Source organism: Dendropsophus ebraccatus, chromosome 1, assembly GCF_027789765.1.
Source record: "Dendropsophus ebraccatus isolate aDenEbr1 chromosome 1, aDenEbr1.pat, whole genome shotgun sequence".
Lineage (NCBI taxonomy): Eukaryota > Metazoa > Chordata > Amphibia > Anura > Hylidae > Dendropsophus > Dendropsophus ebraccatus.
In genome coordinates this window covers 219,122,801-219,149,548 of record NC_091454.1, presented here as the reverse complement: position 1 = coordinate 219,149,548, position 26,748 = coordinate 219,122,801, and the positions used below count along the sequence as shown (strand labels likewise).

The 26,748-nt window shown below is 42.5% G+C and overlaps 1 protein-coding gene across 3 annotated transcripts; it reads left to right on the top strand.

Moving 5' to 3' along the window:
• Positions 1 to 1,908: 1,908 nt before the first annotated feature.
• On the top strand, positions 1,909 to 26,446 carry GUCY2D (guanylate cyclase 2D, retinal). 3 transcript variants are annotated; one of them, XM_069985429.1, is made up of 19 exons: positions 1,909 to 1,930; positions 2,572 to 3,295; positions 3,527 to 3,825; positions 3,926 to 4,277; positions 5,842 to 5,926; positions 11,140 to 11,233; positions 12,715 to 12,846; positions 13,287 to 13,367; positions 19,284 to 19,460; positions 21,470 to 21,626; positions 21,704 to 21,853; positions 21,946 to 22,094; positions 22,604 to 22,767; positions 22,855 to 23,047; positions 23,158 to 23,332; positions 23,518 to 23,616; positions 24,495 to 24,589; positions 24,674 to 24,759; positions 25,181 to 26,446. In XM_069985429.1, the coding sequence occupies exons 2-19, from the start codon at positions 2,635 to 2,637 to the stop codon at positions 25,278 to 25,280; spliced, it is 3,249 nt and encodes a 1,082-aa protein (XP_069841530.1). In that variant the 5' UTR covers positions 1,909 to 1,930; positions 2,572 to 2,634; the 3' UTR covers positions 25,281 to 26,446. The 3 variants fall into 3 exon arrangements, with proteins under 3 accessions (XP_069841530.1, XP_069841604.1, XP_069841489.1); XM_069985503.1 differs by lacking the exon at positions 1,909 to 1,930 and having other exon boundaries at positions 2,540 to 3,295; positions 21,704 to 21,757; XM_069985388.1 differs by lacking the exon at positions 1,909 to 1,930 and having other exon boundaries at positions 2,540 to 3,295.
• Positions 26,447 to 26,748: the final 302 nt, after the last annotated feature.

Below are 26,748 nucleotides of genomic sequence, written 5' to 3'. Positions count from 1 at the left end.
TTAGATCTGAACCTAAAATTATCGTTAATCGTTCGCTGTAATTCCACATTCGTTCGCTCAAGTTCCACATTTGTTCACTAATCGTTCAGTGTAATTGCAAATTGTTCATTGTTTTGTTGGGTTTAGAAGGAATAAACGATCATAGTAATGATCGCAATAACGATCATAGTAACGATCATAACTAACGACCATCGTTCTGTGTAATATGGTGAACGATTTCAGGTTAACAATAAACAATCTTGTTTGCGATTGTTTATCATTAATCGTTAAAAATCGACCCGTGTAATAGGACCCTTAGTTCTTGTAGAAACAGTCGGTGACATAAACTATACACCAAGTAGGCAAAAGGAAATCTTTAAAAGTTTATGATGTAAACTTAATCAAGCACCAGAAAGTCAGGGACTCCTTGGAAGATTCAAATATAATGACTAATAAAAATCAGTGTAAGAACAGGAAGCTAAAGAGAGGACACCGAATTATAAAACTCAACGAAACTGAAGACAGAAGAAAAAAAAAAAAAAAAAACAGAATAAAATAAGTGTATAGTTGTTATCTACTTCGCTTTAAAACTTAAAGTGGTTGTCCAGCGTGGGGGCTTTTTTTCATATGGCCGGGGAGGAGGTGGCTGAAAGAAAAGACGTCCACTCACCTCCCCGGTTCCAGCGGCGGGTCCCGCATCGCGTCGCTCCGGTTCCCGGCCACTTCTGGGTGTCCGACGCGGGTCCGAGACGTTACGTCTCAGGTCCGCTCAGCCACTCAGTGAAGGAGGCGGGATCTGAGCGGACTTGAAACGGATCCCATCTCCTTCACTGAGTGGCTGAGTGGACCTGAGACGTCACGTTTTGGGCCCGCGTCAGACACCTGGAAGCGGCTGGGAATCGGGCACCGGATCGACGCGATGCGGGACCCGCCGCTGGAACCGGGGAGGTGAGTGGACGTCTTTTCTTTCAGCCACCTCCTCCCCGGCCATATGAAAAAAAGCCCCCACGCTGGACAACCCCTTTAAACCCAAATACATGTTAAATCACAGATGCCATGGACCAGAAGGACACAATCTGGTTTGATCGTTGCCCTGTTCTCCACTAATTTGTTATTGACTCTTGTAGACATCATTTCAACATACTTTGTGTTGTGTATACTACATTTATGCATGTTTTTGTTTGAATAATGAATGAATTCAAATAATACAAATAAAATAATGTACCACTTTCACATTAGTTTTCAGTAGACATGATTATACGTCTATACGCGCTCATACATCCACAGCCATCATTGGCTCCAATGTATAATAAAACACTACAGACCTCTGAGGGCGGATGCTATTCTAACACACAGTAAGAGGTGACCTAATCTTTACCCCCCTGCAACAGTGCTTTGGCTAATCAGCTTAATGAGTTCTGCGAGAATTGTTAGCGAGGGGTTACTGTGACAAGTCGAGAAGGATCCCTCACATTCACCTAGGCAGAAAAGAAAGAATATTGTGGACCGACAATGGAAAACCTTGATAAAATATTGAAAGCAGATAATTTGCAGGAATAGACCTCAATTTTGGATTCACATCTGAGGCTGAGATCAGAAAGTTACATATTGAGATGTCGGAAGATGATGGAGACAAAATGACGTCTACAGGTGATGAAAGATAGTAGCCGATTGAAGGACTGAGTAGAAGCACAAGAGAATGTGACAGCAGATAGAGAAGGAGGAGAGATTAGGAGGAGGGGAGAGAAGAAAAAGAACTGACCAATAAGTAGAAGATAAGGTAAAGAAAAAAGCAGATTAAAGATCAGGATTAAGTGTCTCTCCGGCTCTCTACATCTTCTTGCCGCTACACATAGATTTGCCGATCTCTAGGAATTTTCAACTTTACAAATTAAATAACTGGAGGAAACCAACTGTGGCAAAGTTCCAGATCAATACCCATGATGTCCAGGTTAGTCCTTTTTTTTTTTTTAAAGATTTTTAACATGTTGTTTTACTAAGGCTTCAGGGATTTTCTTTGAAGACCTTCTGCTGTTCGATAGAATTGATTGTAATTTTCCTGTATATTCTAGGACCAGTAACCAAAATTTGCTTGGAAAGTTGTTTCTTATATAAGATGCCAATATGTATACTATGTGACATAGCTAGAAAATTTGAGGGAATCCAGTCTAAGTAAAGGGGAAGTTTTTTTTTTCTTTAAGAGATTTCACTGTATTTCATAATACAAGACTGATTTGTGGTAATACAGCCATATAGAATTTTTTTTTCATGAAATGTGTCTAATGTAGATACTTACTAAGGATTACTATTCTTTAATACAAGAAAAGTGTATGTATTAGTAATCCATGTTTACTTGTATCATTGTCACGAAACTGATGTGACAGTGATGAGGTTGACCAAATCCTGCTTGACCTCTTTGAAGCCTTTGTAAGGAAAATCCCAGGATTGAGGCATCAAGCATGCTTGTCTAGGGCCATGAAGGTTAAGCCTTAAAGATTTCTATTACTACTGTCAGTCCTAAAACTTGTCATTATATATGTCTTTTACATGGTTCCTGATTGCGGATCTCTCGTCAAAATCCGATACATATAGCCAAGGATCTACTCATCAACCTGCATGATGACTTGCATCCATCTTTGAGATTGGGTTCCCACCATGCCTCATCCAAGTTCTCTGCTTTTCCTTTCAAACCATCCAAGGTGGACCTCCTCGTCTTCAAACATTTTATATTTCCTCATTTTAATCATCTTACCAAACAGGATTTGGACAGCAACCTTTCGAATTGGCATAGTGGGTCCATGGACATGTGATCCATTGATTGCAAAGGCTCTTCCTGATGTGGCAGCTCGCCTGGCAATCTCTGACTTAAACTCAGACCATAGACTTGCATCTGGTATTTGGTTTGATCATGTGTTACTGACCCAAGGATGTTCTGCACCTCGTGCATTTGCAGCTTTTGCTCTTATGGAAAATTCAGTGGCTGCTTTTGTTGGACCAGCCAACCCTGCCTATTGTTCTGCTGCAAGCCTACTTGCAAAAGGTTGGAACAAACCAATGCTATCTTGGTCTTGCCTTGGAGTTCTAAGTCCTCTTCCACATCCAGTTCACATTATTTATTCTGTGTTAAACTTCTTTCACTGGGCTGGTGTAGCTGTGGTGATGTCCCCACAAGAACATTGGGTTGGCGCTGGGAGGGAGCTAGCTGATGCTCTCCGTACTTGGGGCCTTCCAGTTGGCCCACTTGTTACCTTGGAAGAGGGGGAAGCGGGTGTAAGAAAAGCATTAAAGAGGGTAAAAAGAAAGAGAAGAGTGAAAGGTGAGTCTCTTCACATAGAAGTGTTTTCTGCCTGAATTCCTCCTCTATACTGGTCTACTACCTCTTTATTCCACCTTCTTACGTTACCAAATTACAAGTCTTTGGTTATGTTAGTGTTTTTAAAGTTGGTGCCCTAGTACTAGAAAAAATACTTAATAATATTAGTAATAGTTATGCCTATACTATTTTAAAACACAACAAAATACCTAAAGTCTATTTAATCTCTCTTAGTGGTGATCATGTGCATGCACTCCGTCCTGATTGGTGGAGAGGAACAACGTCACCTTCTAGAAATAGCTCACGAACTTCGCATGACAGATGGTACAATGGTCTTTATTCCCTATGACACCCTTCTGTTTAGTCTTCCATATGACCGCCCTTTCTCCGTCTTCACCAACAATACTAGACTACGACGAGCGTATGATGCTGTCCTCACCCTCACCATCACCTCTCAACACGGCAACTTTTATGATACTTTTCAAGATGCAAAGTCCAGTGCCGAAATCCCTCGAGATGTTGATCCAATGGAGGTAATTCACAGTTGCTTATAGGTCATTCACCAGTACTAAAAATGATCTAACACTTTTATTACCAATCAATTAATTGTTTCTGTTTCATACCTACCTCTAGGTATCTCCACTGTTTGCAACCATCTACAACTCTGTTTACCTTATGGCCAGACTTATCGAAAAGACTTACCGAGCTGGGCAGAAAATTACAGCGACATCCATTGAACGGAATATTGGGAGCTTACAGGTTGAAGGTTTTGGCTATCCAATGAACTTGGATGAAGATGGAGACTCCCAGACACCATATGTCATTCTGGATACAGATGGAGAAAGCAGATTACTCACCCCTGTATACACTATTAATACAGCCACAGGAGACCTACATTACTTGAGAAAAGTTCATTTTCCATACAGTTATTACCCTGGAACTGATTCCGACTGTTGGTTTGATCGGAGTTCTATCTGCATTGGAGGTTTGCCATTGTGTTACTTACTACTGATTTTTAGGTTAAATACCTAAAGAGCACCTGACAGGTGAAAAACCCACAAGGATGGAACTTTGCAGCTTCCAGTCATGCTTGCTGTGCCCTTCTCACAACGCTCAGTCAAGGGAGTGGTGAGCATGACTGAAAGCTGCCCTGTCCCCTCCCCTGTGACTAGATACGAGTCACAGTTGCACCTTTCAAAGTTCTTTTTAAGCTCTATGTGGCATCAGAGAGAACTGAAGAGAACAATATTTGATTGCTGTTCCTCTTACCTTTGAGGTTCTTAAAGGGTTTTTGGAGCAAAACATATTAATGAGCTATCTACAGGATACTGGTCGGTGCGGTTGGTTACTGCAGCTTTGCTACACAGTAAACAAAGCCCACTCTGTAGGTGCTTAATGGTGGGGGTGCCAGGTATTGGCAACCAGCCAACCAGTGACTAATAAGCTAACTGCATAACTGCAGTATGTTTTACTAAGAAAACTCCTGACAAGTTATCTTTAAAGGGGAACTATCAACAGGTTAGAGGAATCTAACCTGCTGATATGTTCCTTTTTGCACAGGAGATCCCAAGGAGGAAGGTATGTCTCTTACCTTGGCGCCTTTCCAGTGCAGTTAGTAGTTTGCTCCACGGTCTGGTCTGAGTACTGTGGCACCTGTTAGGAGCACTGACCGCCCCCATAGCACCGATCTGTTCATTGCTGGCCTGCCCTCTAATGCTAATGAATGGAGTGGGCCAGATTGGTCGATAGGGGGGTGGGCCGTTCTACTTACAGGTGCCCCAAGGCTCCTAAAGGTCTCATTGGACCGTGGAGCAAACTAGTAACAGTGCTCTATCCATAGTAATGCCCCATGTGTTCTCCACATCTTAATGCCCCCTCCCCATGTGCTCTCCGCATAGTAAGGCCCCCTCCACATGTGCCCCCACCCTTAGTAATGCCCCCAATGTGCTCTCCCCATAGTAATGCCTCTTCCCCAGGTGCTCTCCCCATAGTAATGCCCCCTCCCCATAGTAATGCCCTCTTCCCATGTGCTCTCCCCATAGTAAAGCCCCTATTGCCCACCAGAAACAAACAAAAAAAAAAACTCACCTAACGCAGGCTCCACCGCAGCAGCGTCTCTCCCCGCGCCTCTCTTCTTCTATCTTCCGGCACAGAAATCGCATTGGAGATGCTGTCTGTGCTGGAAGAAGTGAATGGGGAGCTCACCCATGAATCTGAGACAGATGTCCTGGATTCCTCGAATGCCCCTGCAGCCGTTGGCACCCACTGGAGGCTCTTCTGATCCCCCAATGGGCCTATTTAATTAATGGGGTGATGTGCCCTGTGCGGTTGCACAGGTTGCGCACCCATAGGGCTGGCCCTGTACATAGTATTGCAGCTCAGTTCTATTGAAGTAAATAAAGTCAAGTTATAATACATACACAACCTGAGGACAGGAGCGGCACTGTTTAAAATATCCTTTTAACGGATTGGTTATATCCCGTCTCATTCTGGGTTGGTTCATCCAAAGAGTTGTTCTAAAGGTTTATGAGTTTTGATTTTATTTACAGGTGTGGATCCCGCCACCGTTCTGCTGATCTTCATATTTATCTTTTGCTTTATGATCGCTGGGGCTTTACTTGCTTACTATGTAAGGTAAGCCATTTACCTGCCCATTTGTATATCTTTGTGCATGGATTATATTGAAATGGTAATGAACATGTTCCATCACATTTGATGTTACTGGTTTATATGGTAAAGACCTTTTATACCAGGTGATTCTTTCTTCTCCATTCATTGTCGATCTGCGAATTATCAGATGAGAACATGTTGAAAGATCACGTTGAACGATTTCTCGCTTGTCGCTTGATCGTTAGCTGTGTTAACCCAAAAAGATAATGGCTCAAATACGATAGGTCTTGCGCAGATTTGAACAATAATTGCCCCGTGTAAAAGGACCATAAGGGCCCTATTACACAGGACAATTATCGTGCGGAAAATTGTTATATTTTTCTGTGTAATTGCAGGCAACGACCCAAAAATCGCTTTTGTGTCGTTATTTTAGATCTGCCCCTAAATCATTGTTAATTATCATTCGCTAATTGTTCACTTTAATTCCACATTCGTTCGCAGTAGTTCGGCATTCCTTCACTGATTGTTCAGTGTAATTCCAAATCGTTCCTTCTTTTGCTGGGATCAAATTGAGTAAACAATCATAGTAATGATCGTAACTAAGGGTCCATTTACGCAGAAAGATTATCTGACAGATTATCTGCCAAAGATTTGAAGCCAAAGTCAGGAATGCATTTCAAAAGAGGAGAAATCTCAGACTTTCCTTTGTGACTTGATCTCTGTTTATAGTCTGTTTCTGGCTTTGGCTTCAAATCTTTGGCAGATAATCTGTCAGGTAATCTTTCTGTGTAAATGGACCCTTACAACTATTGCTCTGTGTAATATGGTGAACGATTTCAGGTTAACAATAAACAATCTCATTTGGGATTGTTTAACGTTAATCGCCAATCGTTAAAAATGCTTAGTTTAATAGGACCCTAAGGGTACTATCACACCTGGCAATTTTCATTCATCCACGGCCACAAAATGAGATTGGCGCTTGTTTGCAGTACCTTCACATGGCACAACTAATCGAGTGGCTGGGCCACTCAAACAATCCATGCATTGTTTGTGAGGACTTTTAAAGTAATTGCTAGTGGTCACACGTACCCTCTTTACACAGGAAGATGTTAAACTGTGATTTGAAAGCCTGCACAAAAGATGCAATGAGCCACTGAGTGGGCGTTTTTCAGCTCCTCAGCAAGGCTCATTGTCGATAATCACCCTGCGTAAAAAAGCCTTAAAGAAGAAGTCCAGCCATTTTTAAAATGCGGCAGCGGGGAATTTGATCAGGAGTATGAACTTACCTCTCCCCATGGCCATGGTGAGCAGCAGGACCTACCCCGGGACCCCCGCCGGAAGGCATTTTCCCCCGAGTTGTGATGACGTCATGACTCGGGAACAAAATGCCTGTCCCAGCTGATGGACTGGCAGCTCAGCCAATCAGTGACTGGAGCGGTATCCCGCCCCAATCACTGACTGGCTGAGCAGCCAGTCCCTCAGCCGGGTCATGACATGTCAGCTCTGGAGATCCCAGAGCCCCCGATCCTATTGCTCAATGCGGGCACGGAGAGAGGTAAGTTCATACTCCTTATCAAATTCCCCCGTGCACCTCTCCCGGCTGCCAGATTTTAAAAATGAACGGAATTCTCCTTTAATAAAGCAAACTGCAAACATATTTCTAAGACCTTAAACTGTGGATGACTAAAAGTTCCCATACACTTTATTCTAACATCATCTGGCAGGTAACGTGTATGGGGGCCTGCCAAGTCTGTATTTGTTCTTGTTCATTGTTCTTGGAGCGATAAGTCAACTGAGCTGTGCGGCTACAGCTTATCCCTCTACATAGGTAGCACGTGAATGTTTGTGCTGAATGCTCGAGCGTATGGGGAGGGCGGGAGATATTGTTCATTGAGAATGAAATGCTACTTGCATCATGACTAGAGATGATCAAGCACAGCCGAGGTTCAGGTTAATACAAACCCAAAACAATCGGCATTTGACTCCCGCTCCTTCCCGTTCCGTGGGGAAGGTGGAGACAGCCCGAGTACTGCCTGGAAAACAGGGATACAGCCTAGGTAATAGGCAAACAATCAGATAGTCTAAGGTCAGGCGGGAGGTCAGATAACAAGTCGAGCAGTCAGAGGGAATTAGGAAGGGAAATGCAGGAATAGACACGGGGGAGCTGGGACCAGGAGTTAACCTAATAGCCAGCGCTGGGAGACTGCCTCAGCTTTATTTTATGCTGACCAAGAGCCCGGCCCCGATCCCCTTCGGACTGGCTTCTTAGCTTAACTTGTGCAAAGCCAGGAATCTGAGAAGCAATCGGGTGTGGCACACAAAAGCAAACACCAGGCCCAGTTCACACAAGGCTAGTGCACATTCCTGACAGTACCCCCCCCCCCCTTATGAGGGGCCTCAGGACCCTTATTGAACGGACCCGGCTTAGACGGATTACGTGCGTGAAATTGCTGAACTAGACGTGGGGCATGCATGTCCTTCCCAGAAACCCACGTACGTTCCTCTGGCCCGAAGCCCTTCCAGTGGACAAGATACTGCAATGAGCCTTGTACCCAACTAGAGTTCAGAATCTTCTCCACCTCATACTTCAATTCACCCAGAATGATGAGTGGAGCAGGGGGAGGTGATGGAGACACAGGAGGAACAAACCTTTTCAAAAGAGCTTTATGAAACACATTATGAATATGGAGAGATTCAGGTAGTTTCAATCGGAAAGTAACAAGATTAATAACCTCCACAATGGTATATGGCCAGTATATGGTCGCCAGTTTACCTGACTGCACCCTTAACCTCAGATTTCTGGTAGAGAGACATACTTTATCACCTAGTATATATTGATGGCCAGATATGCGTCTTTGGTTAGCATGTTTTTGGTATAGCTCTTGGGCTTTAACCAAGCTCTGATGAGCTTGGGCCCAAACTGTGCACAGTTTAGAGAATATGGCTTCGGCTGAGGGATTCACAGATCTGGCGGAGTGAGTGGATGAATACCTGGGGTTAAAACCATAACTACAAAAGAACGGTGACATCTTAATAGAACATTGCTCATGATTGTTTAGGGCAAATTCTGCAAATGAAATAAAGTCTCTCTATTTGTCCTGGGCATCAGCCACGAAACACCTCAGAAACTGCTCTAGAGACTGGTTGATCCTCTCGGTCTGCCCATTCATCTGTGGATGGAAGGCAGATGAGAAGGACAAAGAAATACCCAACCTACCACAGAATTCTCTCCAGAATTTAACCACAAATTGAACCCCTCTGTCGGAGACAATGTTTTCAGGGACACCACGCATGCGCAAAATATGGTTAATAAACAGCGTGGCTAGAGTACGAGCACTAGGCAGTTTACACAGTGGAATGAGATGGCACATCTTCGAAAACCTATCTACAACCACCCAAATCACAGTCTTTCCCTTGACTATGAGCGAGAACCCCTTGATAAACTTCCTATAGTAATTGGCGAATCCCAAAAACCTCTTCAGGGCCTTCAGGTTATTGGGTCGCTCCCGTTTTCAATGGCTAAAAACTTCCGCGGATCCATACCAAATGAGTTTGGGGTTATACAATAACCCAGAAACGAGACCTCCTGGATACCGAACTGGCATTTCGACAACTTGGCACAAGGACTATTTTGTCTCAGAAGCTCCATGACTGTATGGACATGCACAATGTGAGAAGCCCAATCGGGGGAAAAAAATCAAAATGTCATCAAGATAAACAACAAGAAAACGACAAAATGCTCACGAAAAATTTCATGCCAAAGGGCATGACAAGACATTCGAAATGGCTCTCTGGGGTATTGAAGGCGGTCTTCCACTCTTCACCTTCCCTGATTCTGATTAAATTATATGCTCCCGTAAGTCAACTTTTGAAAACCATTTAGCTCCCACTATCTGGTTCCCAAATCCGGGATCAGGGGTAGCGGGTGCTGGTTCTTAACCGTTATTTTGTTTCATTCCCGGTTGTCAATACAGGGTCAAAGCCCATCGTCTTTTTTGCCCACAAAAAAGAATCCCGCCCCCAAAGGAGAGGAGGAAGGGCAAATATGACACTTACACAGACTTTCCTTCATGTACTCCCGCATGGCCTCCCTCTCAGGACAGGACAAGTTGAATATACATCCCCTGGGATATTTGGCACCGGGAGTTAACTCAATCGAACAGTCATATGGTCTGTGGGGCAGCAGTCTGTCCACCGCCCTTTCATCAAATACATCCGAATAATCAGACAATACAGGAATCTCCCCCTCCACAGGGCAGCATTCTGCAAGAGCCACAGCAATATAGTGGGAAGCACACTTAGGCCCCCACAGCACAAGTTCCCTGCTGGACCAATCAGGGTTATGTGCTTCCAGCCAGGGTAATCCCAGAATCACATCAGACAACAAATTATGCATGAGAAGAAAAACAATGTTTTCAACATGAACAGACCCCACCTTAACTTCCAGGCAGGGGGTCGTATACCATACGTCCCCTTGACAAAGGGGGCAGAGTCTGCTCCAGTGACATTAACTGGACACCTGAGCCGCAGGGGACATACCTCTAAACCAGAGAAAACATAGGATTAATAAAGTCACTTTTCTCCCCCAACACCAGAGAAATTGGCAAAAGTAACTTATTCTTTTGGGTGAAGGCTACCTGTGCGCCTGAGTGGCCCCCTCCATAGTCACTCAGGCGCTGGAGTTTTCCGGGGGTGGTCCTGGTTTGGAAGGACATTGCCGTATACGCTGTCCTGCTTTTCCACTCTATAAGCACAAGTTGTTCTGCAGGCGATGCGCTTGTCTGACCTTGGTAAACACCAGACCCAGTTCACACCAGGCTAGTGCACATTCCTGACACATGTATTACATGGTTCCCCATCATGTCTTACTACTTTTCCCTGCAGCAGATGTAAAACTTATAAATGGTACCATTTTTTTCCTAGTTCTTATTGCAAATTTGCAGAGCAAAAACTGAATTAATAAAGTTTTAGATGATCACTGGAAGAGGAACATTTCCTTTTGAAAGTGGTTGTGAGGACAATCTCTTGATGGTGTTGATTGGGATGCAAGATCAGCTCATAAAGTTCCCATATCTCATGGCTGCCAAGTATTGCACTGCATTATTGGGATAACCTATAGACTCTTCTGTACCATCCACTATCACTAGAGTAATAATGATGTAATCTTAGCATTGTAGCTACAGATTGACAATTGCACTATGTTGCCCAGTATTTACAATTGGTTTTTCTCCATGCAGGAGAAGAATTCAGCATGCCAAGCTCATGAGAGGTCCTAATAAAATTTTTCTCACCATGGATGACCTGGTTTTTATTCACACCCAGAGCAGAAAGGTGAGACCTGAGTTAATGGTGGAGGAAGGGTATGAAGAAGGAAAATGAACCTTAAAGGAGAAGTCCGGCCAAAAGTATTTTTTGATATGTTATTACTTATGGATTACAGAGTACAGATGAGCAAACCGGGTTCGGGTTCGAGTCGTTCCGAACCCGAACGATCGGCATTTGATTAGCGGTGGCTGCTGAACTTGGATAAAGCCCTAAGGCTGTGTGGAAAACATGGATATAGTCATTGGCTGTATCCATGTTTTCCAGACAACCTTAGGGCTTTATCCAAATTCAGCAGCCACCGCTAATCACATGCCGATCGTTTGGGTTCAGCTGGACTCAAACCCGAACCCAGTTCGCTCATCTCTACTTATGGAAAGTTAGACAATTTCCTAATGTACATTAATTATGAGAAATTCCCAGCCTGCCACACCGCCACCGCCGCACACTATCTCCCGGATCTGGCCCCTAGCCTCCCCCACCGCCGCATAACCTCCTGCTGCCCGCCGGTAACCTCCTGGTCCCCAGCCGTCGCCGCCGGTAACAACCTGGCCCCCACCACCAGCCCACAGCCTCCCCCACTGCCGTACGTCCTACTTCCCTGCCGGTACTGGACTCCCAGCTCACTGCCGACCCCGCGTCCCGGATGATTAGAGCTGCTGGGGATGACATCCGGGACACAGGGTTGGCAGGACGCGTAGGCGGCAGTGAGCTGGGAGTCCGGTACCGGCAGGGAAGTGAGTAGGACGTGCGGCAGTGGGGGATGCTGGGGGCTAGTGAATGGGGGCCATGTTGTTACCAGTGGCGGCTGCTGGGGACCAGGAGGAGCGGCGGCGGCAGCAGCTATGCGGCGATGGGGGGGGGGGGCTGGCGGCTGGTGATTGGGGCCAGATCGGGAAGATAGTGTGCAACGCCGGTGGTGCGGGGTTGGTGTGGGTGATGTCGGCTGGGGGGGGGGCTTGGTGCTGGGGATCTTCCTAGTACTACTACTCCCATCATCCGCTCAATGGGAGGAGTAGTAGTGTGTATCTGTCCCACAGCACTGAGCAGGGAGGGAGGAGGTAGTTAGATGTACCGGCTCATCTCTCCCTTCCTGCTCGGTGCCTTTCGTTCGGGGAGCAAGTGTCCTTGCTCCCCAAATTATCCCATACACATAGTCCATTTTCCCATACACCCAGTCTACCAATAAAGTGTAGTTTTCACATTACATTACATACTCCATAGACTTCAAAACAGTCCATAGGCTTTTACATAAACTGCGCCCCCTTCTGGACACTCCATTGGAATTACACCCCGGTTCGTGACATGACGGTAATTCAGAGAATTTGAAGTCTCCATGATCTACTAAATTAAGGGAAATAGCAGTATATGTGCATTTCCGATAATTAATGTACATTAGGAAATTGTCTAACTTTCCATAAGTAATAACATATCAAAAAATACTTTTGGCCGGAGTTGTCCTTTAATTTAGGCCTCATGTCTCTTCACAGAAATTGGGTGACGATAGCAGGTCCAGCTTAATGGGAAAAAGTGTAAGTGAAATTAGGACTCCACGGCATTCCATATCCGGGAAAAGCGTGGCTGCGGCTACTCCATATACAACCAGTGTGGCGATCTATGAGGTAAGCATTGGTTTCATGGTGGAGCCTACATTAGGACCATCTTGTAATGACTGGGAATTTTCCTCAAAATGAGAGAATCTTTTTGGATCAGGCTTCTTTTTGTCAATTAGGTTTGTTGATAAAAATGTTGATAAGCCCAGAAGTATTCGCTAACATCGATGTTCAAGATTTATCTTCACCCTATTGCCCACTATATATCTCTTATATATTTCTAAAATAAAAATCAGGAGTCATAAAGTTGTGAAAGAATTTGTCAAATATCATGACTACAACTGCAGGTTTTCTATGTTAACTCCATGCAAGTGGAAGTAGGAGCCAAAAGTTATGGTATTCCTCGTCATGTCTATACAGGTCAAAATGTTATGTAGATTATTCTTGGTTGTGGACATGTATTGTTGTTAATATTCCGCTGACATGCTTTGTCTCTTATCATTCTCCAGGGGGATTGGGTATGGCTCAAAAGATTTCCTGGTGAGAAGCAAGGAGATATAAGGCCAGCCACAAGGAATGTTTTTTGCACGGTAAATGGCTAATCTTGTTGATCTTCCAAGATTTTAAAAGTCTTTTCTTAGAATGATCAAATGGTCATATGCAGCAATTTACTATAGGATTCCTCTAGCGGAATTGACATGTCACTTCTTTGGGCGGAAACGCGGATTCTGCGCGGAATTCTGGACGGAAATTTACTCTGTGTACACGGGCAGTCGGAAATCCAATAGTTCTCTATGGAAAGAAGCAATGTTACATTTACACGGGCGGAATCCGCGCCTTTTGTGGCGGAATTCGGGTGGAATTCCGCTAGAATTGCTCAGTTTGCACATACCCTTACTGTTTCCACATAGGGGTATTAGTGGTCTCTTTAGGGTACAGGCGGTATATGACAAATTAACATTCACATAAACACCTAGACCCAAGGTTCCTCAACAGAACATTTCCTAGATATTCTAGGTCAATTTTCGTAGATCTTTTCTAAATAAGCATCTGGCCATCTTCATGCTATACTATCCCGCATCTTCCATTGCTCCATGGTCCATGATGCTTACTTGTCTCTAATAGGTAATATCAGCATTAGACAGGGGTCAGCATGGACAGTGTTCCCTCTCTGCGGCCTCACAGCCACAGTGTAGCAAGCTTCATTGTATGATCTGACCCCTATGTGTAATAACATTTTCAGCACTTTGCTCGACAGTAAATCTTTAGTGGGATTACGGCAGATGCACTACCCTTCACTTCCCATATGGATGTGTAAGCTCTAGGTGCCCATAACCTTGTTGTTTGTTTAACAGTTTCCTCTTCTCTGAGCAATTTTTGGAGGTACTAACCAGTATACCAGTTTCCCCAGTTTTGGATATGCTGTGACTTAGGGTCCTATTACACGGGCCGACTACGGATCGATCAATTTGGTAAACGAGGGCCAATCTGCTAGATCAGCGCTCGCTGACTGGACCTATTACACGGCAGGTGCTAGGTGATAGCCGCCAGCCGTGCATCGCTATTACACGACAATTTTCGATCCAAACCTAAACCAACAGTCATGATCGTTGTCATCGGCTGATTGTTGTCTCCATGACACGGAGCGATAATTCAGTCCAAACCAGCCCAATGTGGCCGATTATCGCTCCGTGTAATAGGCCCCTTAGTCATCGAACATAACAATTTGGCTTTTTTCAAAGCAGCTAAAATCCTGCTGTTTGCCCATCTTTGCTACCAAGTCCTCAGCTTGGGGAACGACTGTTCACCTGCTGCCTATTATATCCTGATAGATATATATCATTATGTTATTCACTTCACCTAATGTTAGTGTTAAGGTTAATCGTGGTATGTGCTCCATGTGGTAATGTGTTTTTACCTCTGCCATTTACTTAGTCAGATTTGATAAGCCCAAGGACAGCCTGGAGACCTTATTGCCGTGTAATTAGAGTAGTCGTTTCAGAAAGGTTGAGAGCATTAAATCCTGTGCTAGGCTTTTCTGCTAAGTAGATAGACCTTGTTTTTATCCCATCACTTTGATCAAATAGTAAAAACACATTGGAGTACTATCCCTAGTATGGAAGGTAACGTTGATTTTGATTGAATTTGGGGAAACCAATTTGCTAAGGTTTTTTTATGATGTAAGGCAATTAGCTTAAACGCCTTAGTTCACTTCTATTGTGTTTGATCTGCCCATTAAATCTACATTTCAAGTAGATCCTATCTTGTTCCTGAAACTTCAATATCTTTGACTTTAGTAGATTCCTATACTGGTATGTATTTTAGTTGTATAGCTGGCCATACACATTTAGGCCAGGTTCAGACTATGTAACTGTGCGGCTGTATTTGCGGCTGTAATTGTGCGGCGGTATTTTTGGTGGTTCACACTGGAAAGTATAGGATATGCGGCTGCACAGTGCACACTATGTATGAATCTACGGCCCGATCGTAAACGGACCCGTAAAAAATGAACAAGACCATTGTTTGCGGCTGGAAATGCGGCCGTGGATTGACAGGCGGTCCGTACGGAGTACTTCAAAAATAGCCGGCAATGATGCCGAATGCCGATGCCTCTAATAGTTAATATATTAAATTAATAAAACACATTTTCTTTGTAATAAAGTCCCTTTTGTTGGTCAATAATTTAATTCTAACGAATCCATCATTTTGCAATTAAATATACTGTTAAAATAAATAGATATATAAATAAATGTATATTTATCTATATATTTATTTTTTGACAGTATATTTAATTGCACAATGATGGATTCGTTAGAATTAAATTATTGAACAACGAAACTGAATTTATTTAATCGAAAATGTGTTTTATTAATTAAATATTAATTAGTACAGGAAGCTCCATAAGCCGTTAATTCATATTGCCGGCAATAGAGCTTTCTGTACTAATCATCACTTTACTTTAATGAAAACATCAAATGTTTCTTCTAATTATGTTATCACAATAGCATTATTAGAAGAAACATTTAGAATTATATGTGCGCTCAGCTGATTGGCTGATCGGCTCAGCGCACATATAATGAGCCGGTCCGCAGCACAGTGACTTCATTGTGCTGCGGACCAGCGAAGAGGACACATCGGGGTGAGTATAGAGCTCTCCCCACCCCCTCCCCAGCACTGCTCCCCTCCCAGCAAGGAAGGGGGGTCAGTTAACCCCTTCCTTGCTGGGATGGGTGCAGTCTGACATCAGTCTGGCCCCCAAGGGGTTAAGGGGGATGCAATACATCCTCCCTTAACCCCTTGGGGGCCAGACTGTAAGCAGCGATCTGTAAAGATGCTGCATACTGTAAGGAGCACAACACCGCTCACAATGATGGGTGTTGTGCTCCTGTTTGTGTGTTTTTTGTGTGTTTCTTACTTTTTGTTTTTCAGATATCAGTATCCTGTGGATTACGTCGGATTCCATGGACTACGTCGATGACCAGCATTTTTTTATTTAATTTTTTTAATAAAATGGTCAATAAGGGGTGTGGGGGTGTTTTTATTTGAATAAAAAAATGTTTTTAACTTGTGTCTTGTCTTTATTTCTTTACTTTATAAACTTAGTAGTGGAAGCCGTCTAATAGACGGAATCCATTACTAAGTTGGGGCCTAGTGTTAGCCGGTATAAAATGGCTAACACTAACCCCCTATTATTACCCCAGTACCCAATGCCACCAGGGGTACTGGGAAGAGCCGGGTGTCAAAATTGGCGCTCCTGGACCGGGCGGCAGCAGGCTGGTAAGATTTAGGCTGGGGAGGGCCTAAACCAATGGCTCTTCCCACCCTGGTGTTACCAGGCTGCTGTCGTTTGATTTTTAACCCGGCTGGTTATAAAAATAGGGGGGGACCCTATGCGTTTTTTTAAAATTATTTATTTATTTAAAAAAAAAAAAAAACCGCATAGGGTCCCCCCTATTTTTATAACCAGCCGGGTTAAAAACCAAACGACAGCAGCCTGGTAACACCAGGGTGGGAAGAGCCATTGGTTTAGGCCCTCCCCAGCCTAAATCTTACCAGCCTGCTGCCGCCCGGTCCAGGAGCGCCAATTTTGACGCTCCGGGACCACTGGCACCCGGCTCTTCCCAGTACCCCTGGTGGCATTGGGTACTGGGGTAATAATAGGGGGTTAGTGTTTAGCCATTTTATACCGTCTAACACTAGGCCCCAACTTAGTAATGGATTCCGTCTATTAGACGGCTTCCACTACTAAGTCTATAAAGTAAAGAAATAAAGACAAGACACAAGTTAAAAAAATTTTTTATTCAAATAAAAACACCCCCACACCCCTCATTGACCATTTTATTAAAAAATAAAATAAAAAAACACTGGTCATCGACGTAGTCCACGGAATCCGACGTAATCCACAGGATACCGATATCTGAAAAACAAAAAGGGAGAAACACACAAAAAACACACAAACAGGAGCACAACACCAATCATTGTGAGCGGTGTTGTGCTCCTTACAGTATGCAGCATCTTTACAGATCGCTGCTTACAGTCTGGCCCCCAAGGGGTTAAGGGAGGATGTATTGCATCCCCCTTAACCCCTTGGGGGCCAGACTGATGTCAGACTGCACCCATCCCAGCAAGGAAGGGGTTAAGTGACGGTGGTAACTAGTAGCAACAGTCTCTCCGGATGCAACCGGGAATAAGGCTGGGAGGGGTGCAGTGCTGGGGAGGGGGTGGGGAGAGCTCTATACTCACCCCGATGTGTCCTCTTCGCTGGTCCGCAGCACAATGAAGTCACTGTGCTGCGGACCCGCTAATTATATGTGCGCTCAGCCGATCAGCCAATCAGCTGAGCGCACATATAATTCTAAATGTTTCTTCTAATAATGCTATTGTGATAACATAATTAGAAGAAACATTTGATGTTTTAATTAAAGTAAAGTGATGATTAGTACAGAATGTTCTATTGCCGGCAATATGAATTAACGGCTTATGGAGCTTCCTGTACTAATTAATATTTAATTAATAAAACACATTTTCGATTAAATAAATTCAGTTTCGTTGTTCAATAATTTAATTCTAACGAATCCATCATTTTGCTATTAAATCTACTGTCAAAAAATAAATATATATATATAAATATACATTTATTTATATATCTATTTATTTTAACAGTATATTTAATTGCAAAATGATGGAATCGTTTAAATTTAATTATTGAACAATGAAAGGGACTTTATTACAACGAAAATGTGTTTTATTAATTCAATATATTAACCATGAGAGTCATCGGCATTACTGCAGAGGATCGCTAACCCCTGTAATAGCAATTCATGTAAACTGTTTCCCTGCTTTCCCAGATGCATCCAGAGGTGTTTGCATCACTTTCTAAAGATTTTATTTGTTATTTTTAGTTGAACCAGATTTCCAAGTAAATGACCGTATGTTTTGAGCCGCATGTCTATTTTTTCCCACGGCCGGAGTTTCATCCGCACATTTACAGCCGCATAAAAAATACAGCCGCACAGTTCCATAGTGTGAACCTAGCCCCCATGTATGTCTGTGGAACCACTTGTGTTTGGCGGGACTGGGCAACCATGTAAAGTGTATAAAGGCCACCAAACTCTCCTTGGATTCTGAGAGATTTAGCAAACATGTTGGATTATCAGACATGTTGGAAAGAAGGCCACCATCAGAGAAGTCTTGTAGTGGCTTTCTCTTCTCTGCTAAGGGCCCTATTACACAGAGAGATAATCTGACGAATCAGGCCGATTTGGCAGATTATCGCTCCGTGTAGTAAAGTCAGCGATCATTTGAAGAGCCGTTCATCAGCTGCTTGTTGTCTATTAAATAATTAATAATCTGTCCAATGACCAAGGAATTTGTAAAGAAAATAATAAGGTTATAGACTTACCTGTCCACGCTCCTTGGTGGCCTCCTAGCTACTCACCGCAGCCACCGATAGCACATCTAAAGCCTTCGCTCTCCCATCTTGGCCAGTGGTTGGTATAGCGACCTGTCACTTTACAGATGGCTTTAGACTTTGAAGACACTGGGTAGCGTGGAAAGGTAAGTAAACACTGATCTGCCAGATCGCCGCTCGCTTACATTAGATAAATCAGAGAGACAGTTATCTATTCGTATAGGGGATAGGTCTGGAGAAAGTTTTCTGCTGACAGATGATCAAGCTATCTTATAGCAGTTAGGCTAGGTTCACACTGCGTTTTCAGCATCCGTTTAACGCATCCGTTTTTTGCAAAAAACGCATGAAAAACGGATTGCAAAAAACGGATTCATTTGTGTGCATCCGTTTTTCCATTGACTTCCATTATAAAAAAAAAACGGATCCGTTAAACGGATGCTGAAAACGCAGTGTGAACCTAGCCTTAATGATCCAGTTTCCATTTTCCACTCACATGTAACACATGGACGAGCTAGACAAATTCTACTGTGATTTAGCAAAGTATTTGGATAAACTAAAGGTTCTCCTAGAATATTTTTCCCATCATCTTTTTCAGCTTCGTGAACTACGACATGAAAATGTGAATCTCTATTTGGGTATGTTTAATGACATGGGAATCCTTGGCGTAGTGTCAGAACATTGCTCTCGCGGAAGCCTGGAGGATCTCATCCAGAACCAAGATATGAAGCTTGACTGGATGTTTAAATCTTCTCTTCTTCTGGATCTTATTAAGGTGAGGAAATAAGACAAAAGTATGGAAGTGCTGAAGCTTAATGGTCTTGAACCTCAGTATGACATCTTCACTTTGACTCCCCACCCAGGCAACAATTCTGTTGTATAAGAGCTATATGTGTGCCTCCACAAGTCATATATAGTGCTGCAATGTTATAGGTACCATCAGGTTCATGGATTTCTTAGTTTACAATCTTCACTACTTGAGGTTCCTGTATGTTTTCCTGGCATGCAGAGGGCTGGAGTAAGGCTGGTGGGGCTCTATACTCTCTGAAAACCAGACCCTACCTGTTCTTCCTTAATAGCCACATATTAGAGATTGGCCTGTATATACAAACAGCCCACAATATTAAAGTGTTATAGAGACCTGTAACAGTAGTGGGAGGGGGGGGGGGGGTATATATATCTGGGTCCCATAATAGAGTTTTAAAACTATCCCTACCCTAATATAATTTTTAAAGGGGTAATCTAAAATATAAGAAAAAAATATTTGATATCTCATTTTATAAGAATGGAAAAGAGATGAGTAGGGGGACCGGAAGCAACAGGTGAAACATTTTTTTTTTCTTTTTACTTGCATACCCCAGTGGGCTGCGTTCACACTACGTATATTTCAGTCAGTATATTTCAGTCAGTATTGCAACCAAAACCAGGAGTGGATTTAAAACACAAAAAGGATCTGTTCACACAATGTTGAAATTGAGTGGATGGCCGCCATTTAATGGCAAATATTTGCTGTTACTTTAGAACAACGGCTGTTATATTGAAATAATGGCCGTTATTTACTGTTACATGGCGGCCATCCACTTAATTTCAACATTGTGCGAACAGATCCTTTCTGTGTTTTTAATCCACTCCTGGTTTTGGTTGCAATACTGACTGAAATATACTGACTGAAATATACGTAGTGTGAACGCAGCCTTAAACTTTGGCTGGGTTCACACTACGTATATTTGAGGCTGTATGTTTGAGGCTGTATAGCAACCAAAACAAGGAGTGGATTTAAAACACAAAAAGGATCTGTTCACACAATGTTGAAATTGAGTGGATGGCCGTCATTTAATGGCAAATATTTGCTGTTATTTTAAAACAACGGCTGTTATATTGAAATAATGGAAGTTATTTACCGTTATATGGCGGCCATCCACTCAATTTCAACATTGTGTGAACAGATCCTTTCTGGGTTTTCAATCCACTCCTGGTTTTGGTTGCTATGAGGACCTGACATGAGGACCAAATACAGCCTGAAATATACATAGTGTGAACCCAGCCCCCAAGCGTAACTGTCATTTAAATGTCACTTTTCAGAAATCAATAAGTATCAATAGTACAAGCAATTTTAAGAAACTTGTATGTTTTTTTTTTTGTAATTAAGCAAAAGAGTTTCCTTCTGTACTCAAAAAGCTACCTCCCTCCTCACTTCAGAAGAAGCTGGATTTCTGTGTCCTTTATGGTCTATGGGGAAGGGCCAAGGGGGATGAGAGGGGAGAGAGCACGGAGAGGAGTTCCCAGACTAGCACTGACCTTTCTGACCTGTAAATCCAGTGTTTTATGTACCCAGTCTCCAAACTGTACAGCTGCTTGTCTCCTCTTCCTGCTCAATGATCCCACCTTTGCCCCTTACCCCTCACCCCTCTATAGATTATAATGGACTCAGCAAACCCGTCTTCACTTTGCTTCTCTGTAATAAAGACGACTTCCCCTGAAAATGAACGAATAAGAAGTGAAGGGGGGGGGGAGGTTTCAAAACAGCTTTTTGAGAACAGAAACATCAAAACATATTACAGAGGTTTTTTTAGTTGCTTGTACTATTGATTTCTTAAAAAAAAAAGTGTAAATGACAGTTACACTTTATGATAATTTTTAGATTTGCTGTTGAACTTCTTCCTTAGTGTATACCCTAAGTATCAGTATGTACACACAATTTAGTAAAACTATATTAGAGGGAGACCTCCCTATAATCTAATCCTGGTCATGTGTGTCCAATGGTTGTTTTGCATTCTATTGTAGGGCTTGAAGTTCCTTCATCATCGGGAAATAGTTCATGGACGTCTAAAGTCTAGAAACTGTGTAGTAGATGGTAGATTTGTCCTTAAGGTGACAGACCATGGTATCAATGACCTGTATGATGCTCAAAGATTAACTACAATCGAATCCAAGCCTGAAGGTATGTTTCTTAGAGGTATTTGTAACTTGTAAAGTCTACTACGCTAAGTTTCATATAGTTAAAATTTCTTGTTATAGACCTGTTCTGGACAGCCCCCGAACAATTACGTGACCCACTTCCATGTCACAGAGGTACCTACCGAGGAGATGTTTATAGTTTTGCCATTATAATGCAGGAGGTTATTATAAGGGGAACGCCTTACTGTATGTTTGAACTTTCTGCGGATGGTAAGAACACATCTTCCTTTTTGACCTTTTGACCCTTGTTTCCAAAAGTGATTTATCGATTCAGTTTTTTTTTTTACTTCTATTCCTTGCAGAGATAATACGTAAAGTTCGCCGTCCTCCGCCACTTTGCCGCCCTTCTGTATCTCTAGACCAAGCCCCTCCTGAATGTATTCATTTAATGAAACAGTGTTGGAATGAGCATTCTGAGCGAAGACCAAATATTGACCAGGTCTTTGATCAGGTGAGGAGTGGATATACCTGAGTAGTAACAAGATCTCTAGATCTCTATGTTCAGTAGACTAGAAAAGGCCACATACATCTCATTGTTGCTGAGCTAATGTCTTTGAGGGCCATCAAACACACTTGACTGGATAACTGCAACACCATTACACCCCTGACACCACTACACTACCATTAACCACTAACCACCCATTTTCCCTGGTGCGTTGTTAGGCCTCACGGGCAGGCCCTACACTCCTCAGTACCAGTCCTTCACTTGATTTTACTATCTTTATTACATAAGACTATCTTTGTTGTGTCTGTACAGCAACCTGGAAGGTATTGGGGTATAAAATGAATAATACTTATTTAAAATGTGAACCCATTTTACTGTTGGAAACCTTAGAAGATAAAAAAATTTGAACAAACTATCGGACCTTTTTGTTTTTTTAGTTTTACCAAATTTTCTAATCCTATTTACTTCCTTTCCTTTCTTTTCTAACTTTTCTCCCCATTTTTCCTTGCTTTTAGTTTAAGACAATAAACCGCGGACGCAAAACAAACATTATTGACTCAATGTTACGCATGCTAGAGCAATACTCTAGTAACTTAGAAGACCTTATTAGAGAGCGAACCGAAGAACTAGAGGTGGAAAAGCAGAAGACAGACAAACTTCTCACTCAGATGCTTCCCCCGTAAGTGGTATTGATGGAACAAAGAAGATAAATTAAGGATATTATAAGAGCCTTACATATCCATATTTATATTTTTCTGTCTCTCAGATCTGTAGCTGAAGCTCTGAAGACGGGTGCCCCCGTGGAACCAGAATACTTTGACCAAGTGACTATTTACTTTAGTGACATTGTAGGCTTCACAACCATCTCCTCCTTGAGTGATCCTATTGAAGTTGTGGACCTTCTAAATGATTTATATACATTATTTGATGCCATAATTGGATCCCATGATGTCTATAAGGTGAATGATTCTGACTTTTTTTTTATCAGTACATGTGCTATGAGAAATATATATGTTGTTTTGTATATAATAAAGAATAATTCCTATCTCCTTCTCTGTCTCTCTAAAAGGTGGAAACCATTGGAGATGCCTACATGGTGGCGTCAGGGCTGCCTAAAAGAAACGGCACTCGGCATGCAGCTGAGATTTCTAACATGTCTCTGGATATCTTAAGCTCTGTAGGGTCCTTCAAAATGAGGCATATGCCTGAAGTGCCAGTCCGAATACGCATCGGGCTCCATTCTGGTAAGAATAACTACAATATGTTATAATTACTGGTGTAAACACAGACATCATAGCAGTTTCAGGGCCCAGATGTGGGTGGCCTACTAATGTGAAGAAATGTTCTTTTTGTGGGATAAAAATGCAGTGGTGACTTTTTTTTAATCTAAAGCTACATTATGGGATCTTAATCCATGTTTCTTCTCCAGGACCATGTGTAGCTGGAGTGGTTGGGCTCACAATGCCACGATATTGCCTCTTTGGTGATACTGTCAATACTGCCTCTCGTATGGAGTCTACCGGGCTTCGTGAGTGTTCATCTTGGCTTGTTCTTCCATAAAGATAAACCCTGTGTTTTTAGATGTAATAATCATTTGTTTTCTTGGTTACTTTATTCACCTTGAGGCCGACCCTCAAATGTGTCTACTGGAATTTCCATGGTCTCCATTGTAATTCCATCCACTGCTACTTTAGCAGTGACAGCAGAGATTGAGAGCCAGAGTCCGCGCTGCTCATTGTGTCTGCCCCTTTGTTCTAGCCATTGGCAGGCGTCTCAGAACCTAGACCCCACCTATACAAACCTCTGACATGTCGCTATGACACGTCAGAAGTTTGTTTAAATGATTAGTACACTTTAAACTTTTTAAAATGTTGCTGTCCTGGCAGAGGACATACCAAACATTACCTTCCCACGCTCTCCCGATGTCTTCTCGTGGTGTTTCTGGGTCTTCTGCTGAAAACGTCGCTGCCACTTCCAAGACTTGTCTCAGCAGTGACAGCCGGTTGCTGCATCACTATCCTGCCTCAGTCAGTGATTGTCTAAGCCGTCTGTCATTGCCAAAACGAGTACGTCTCGAAAGTGGCGACAGCAGCAACATATAAAAATATTTAAGGGGCCGGAGTATTAGGTAAACTTAGTTGCTTTCTTCCAAAAACTTCCCCTATCCACAGGTTGTGTATGGTATTACAACTCCCGTTCTGCCCTGTTCACATCACTGGAGCAGAATCACGATACCAACTGGAACCCATTAACAGATGTGGCGTCACATTTTTCTAATTCTTTACAACTGCTTTAACCCATTTAATTGGTGTTGAAATATTTATGAATACATGCACATAACCAATACCCATCAGTATAGATATTGCTGATGTCAGCACATATTGACTATTGTTCTGTTTGACCCAGCTTACCGTATCCATGTGAACATCAGCACTGTCAACATCTTGCACTCATTAAAGGAGGGATACAAATTTGAAGTGAGGGGTAAAACCGAACTCAAGGTAAATGCTTATTCTTCTCTAGGTAGCCCAGTCATTCCATGTTCTGTTCATATGCTGAACTATTGCAGTTTTATTGGCTTATAGGGAAAAGGCGTAGAAGATACTTATTGGCTAGTAGGAAAGGAAGGATTTACAAAACCTTTACCACGTCCTCCAGATATCCAGCCAGGGTAAGTATGTCTCTATGGACGTCTTCCTTCTTTCCAAACTATTGATGACTCATGATTAAGTGGGTGTTCACATTTTATGCATCATGTAACATGTTGACCGATTCAGTAAAGAGTGATAGAAAGGACAAAGCAAACAGCAGTGATCGATAGCAACCATTGTGTATGTTGAATGTTATATTCCATATGAAAGCTGTTCATATAGACCTTTGTTCACTATTTGAGACTTTGGGAATATCTTGGTGAATTCCACTGAAGCTACGATAAGAAAATTTCAGCTATATTTTTGTAATGGATTGAAATCTGGCCAAGTCTCATCTGCCTAAAGCTAGGCTACATGGCGATTCCTGGTTATGTCATAGAGCAGGAATCTCCACATAACCCTGGCCTTATACTGTTATATTTCTTATGCTACCCCTTGCAGGGCGGGTAATCATGGGATCAGTCTTGATGAAATTCCAGAAAAGAGAAGAAAGAAGCTAGAGATGGAGAGGGACATAGTCAACAAGCAGAAAATGAAATGATGGACTCACCATGCCTTTGGACATTCATTTGAACAGAATGCAGCTTTCTTCTGTATTTTTTTGTGGAAACCTGTCTAATACTTTGACTAAACCAAATACAAGTCATGAATCCAAAGATAACTTTCAGAGGCGCGAGGCAGCGAGTCCTGTCGGATAGCATGTAGATCACGTCGAGGTCCTCTGCTGTCTGTCGAATGTGACAGTGACCATGTCTTCACCCTGAAAGATAGTTCAAAATGAAAGTCGTTCAGTAGAACTTTGTAGGCGTTTCTCATTGAAGATAATCTAAGCCATATACTTTGTAAGGTTATCTCACATCCACCATTCTGTACATGGAGTCACTGGACTGACTTTCGCCATCATGGTATTGAAGGACTTCTTATGATGGGTTTCTAAGACTTCAGATATGGGTACGTTGAGACACTGTGTAGGGGGGTCAAATAAAAATCTATAGTAATCGGATTAAAATACAGTTTCCAGAGAGATCGGTTCTTGTTTGCAGAGCCTAGGTGAGCCATCAATCGTTCGTGTGGCCATTTAAATCCATTATCAGCCTGTTTAGATTGTTGTTTGCCGCTTGGTCACTGGCCCTTCTTTTACACAGGCTCAGCAATGGTTCTAGGAACACTATATCGCCCGATAATCACTCCATACACGATAGCTATCCATAGGACTTTGTTGGCCATATGGTCCAAGTAGTATTGTCAAAAAGTCAAAATGATAATTGATAGCTCGACTCTATCACAGTTAAAACATTGCATCTTGTTAGAGACTCTCTACTTTGGCTCATAGTTTAGAGGATCATAGACTTGATGGGAGAACCCCTTCAAGAAGGTATTCTCCTCTAGAAGCAATAACCCTGGGGGTAAAATAGCTCCACAATATGACAGAATGGTACAATGTCTTTAAAAATCTATATGCCCCCATATGATATTGATAACATATGGTTGTACAGAATGGGCCCATAGATTACTATGGGTGATGTATTGTGTACAGGACCATAATACTGTTGTGTGTATGAGGCCTCAATATGATTGTCTCTTATTAAGCTGTAGAGCATTTCTGGATCTATCTGGAAGTATGTATAAAGGACATCATTGGATTGTTGTGTATGTGACCCTGTAAAAACAGACTATGTGTGAATTATGTAGAAGGAAATGTAGAACCGTGAGTTGTATTTTTTTTTTACTATGTCATTAGAATTTTTCACCACAATTAAAGAAGTGATGAAAACCATTTGCATTATAATGTTTACATGAGATCACCCTGATATCACATATAAAGGGGAAGGGGGGGTCGGCATTGGTGGGCAGCAAACTTCCTATCAAGCCTGGAGTCTAAAGGGCCTATTACACGGAGCGATTATCGCTTAAAAATCTGCTATAACGGCTGAAAATTTGCAATTATAATAACACCCGATGATCGAACGACAAACAAAAAGTCAATTATCGTTGTCTTTCAACATGTC

Coding starts and splice junctions, on each gene's coding strand:
- GUCY2D (XM_069985429.1), top strand. CDS start 2,635: ATGCCTCATCCAAGTTCTCTGCTTTTCCTTTCAAACCATCCAAGGTGG. Junction 3,296..3,526: donor AAGAAAGAGAAGAGTGAAAG/GTGAGTCTCTTC, acceptor AATCTCTCTTAG/TGGTGATCATGTGCATGCAC. Junction 13,368..19,283: donor CAAGGAATGTTTTTTGCACG/GTAAATGGCTAA, acceptor CATCTTTTTCAG/CTTCGTGAACTACGACATGA.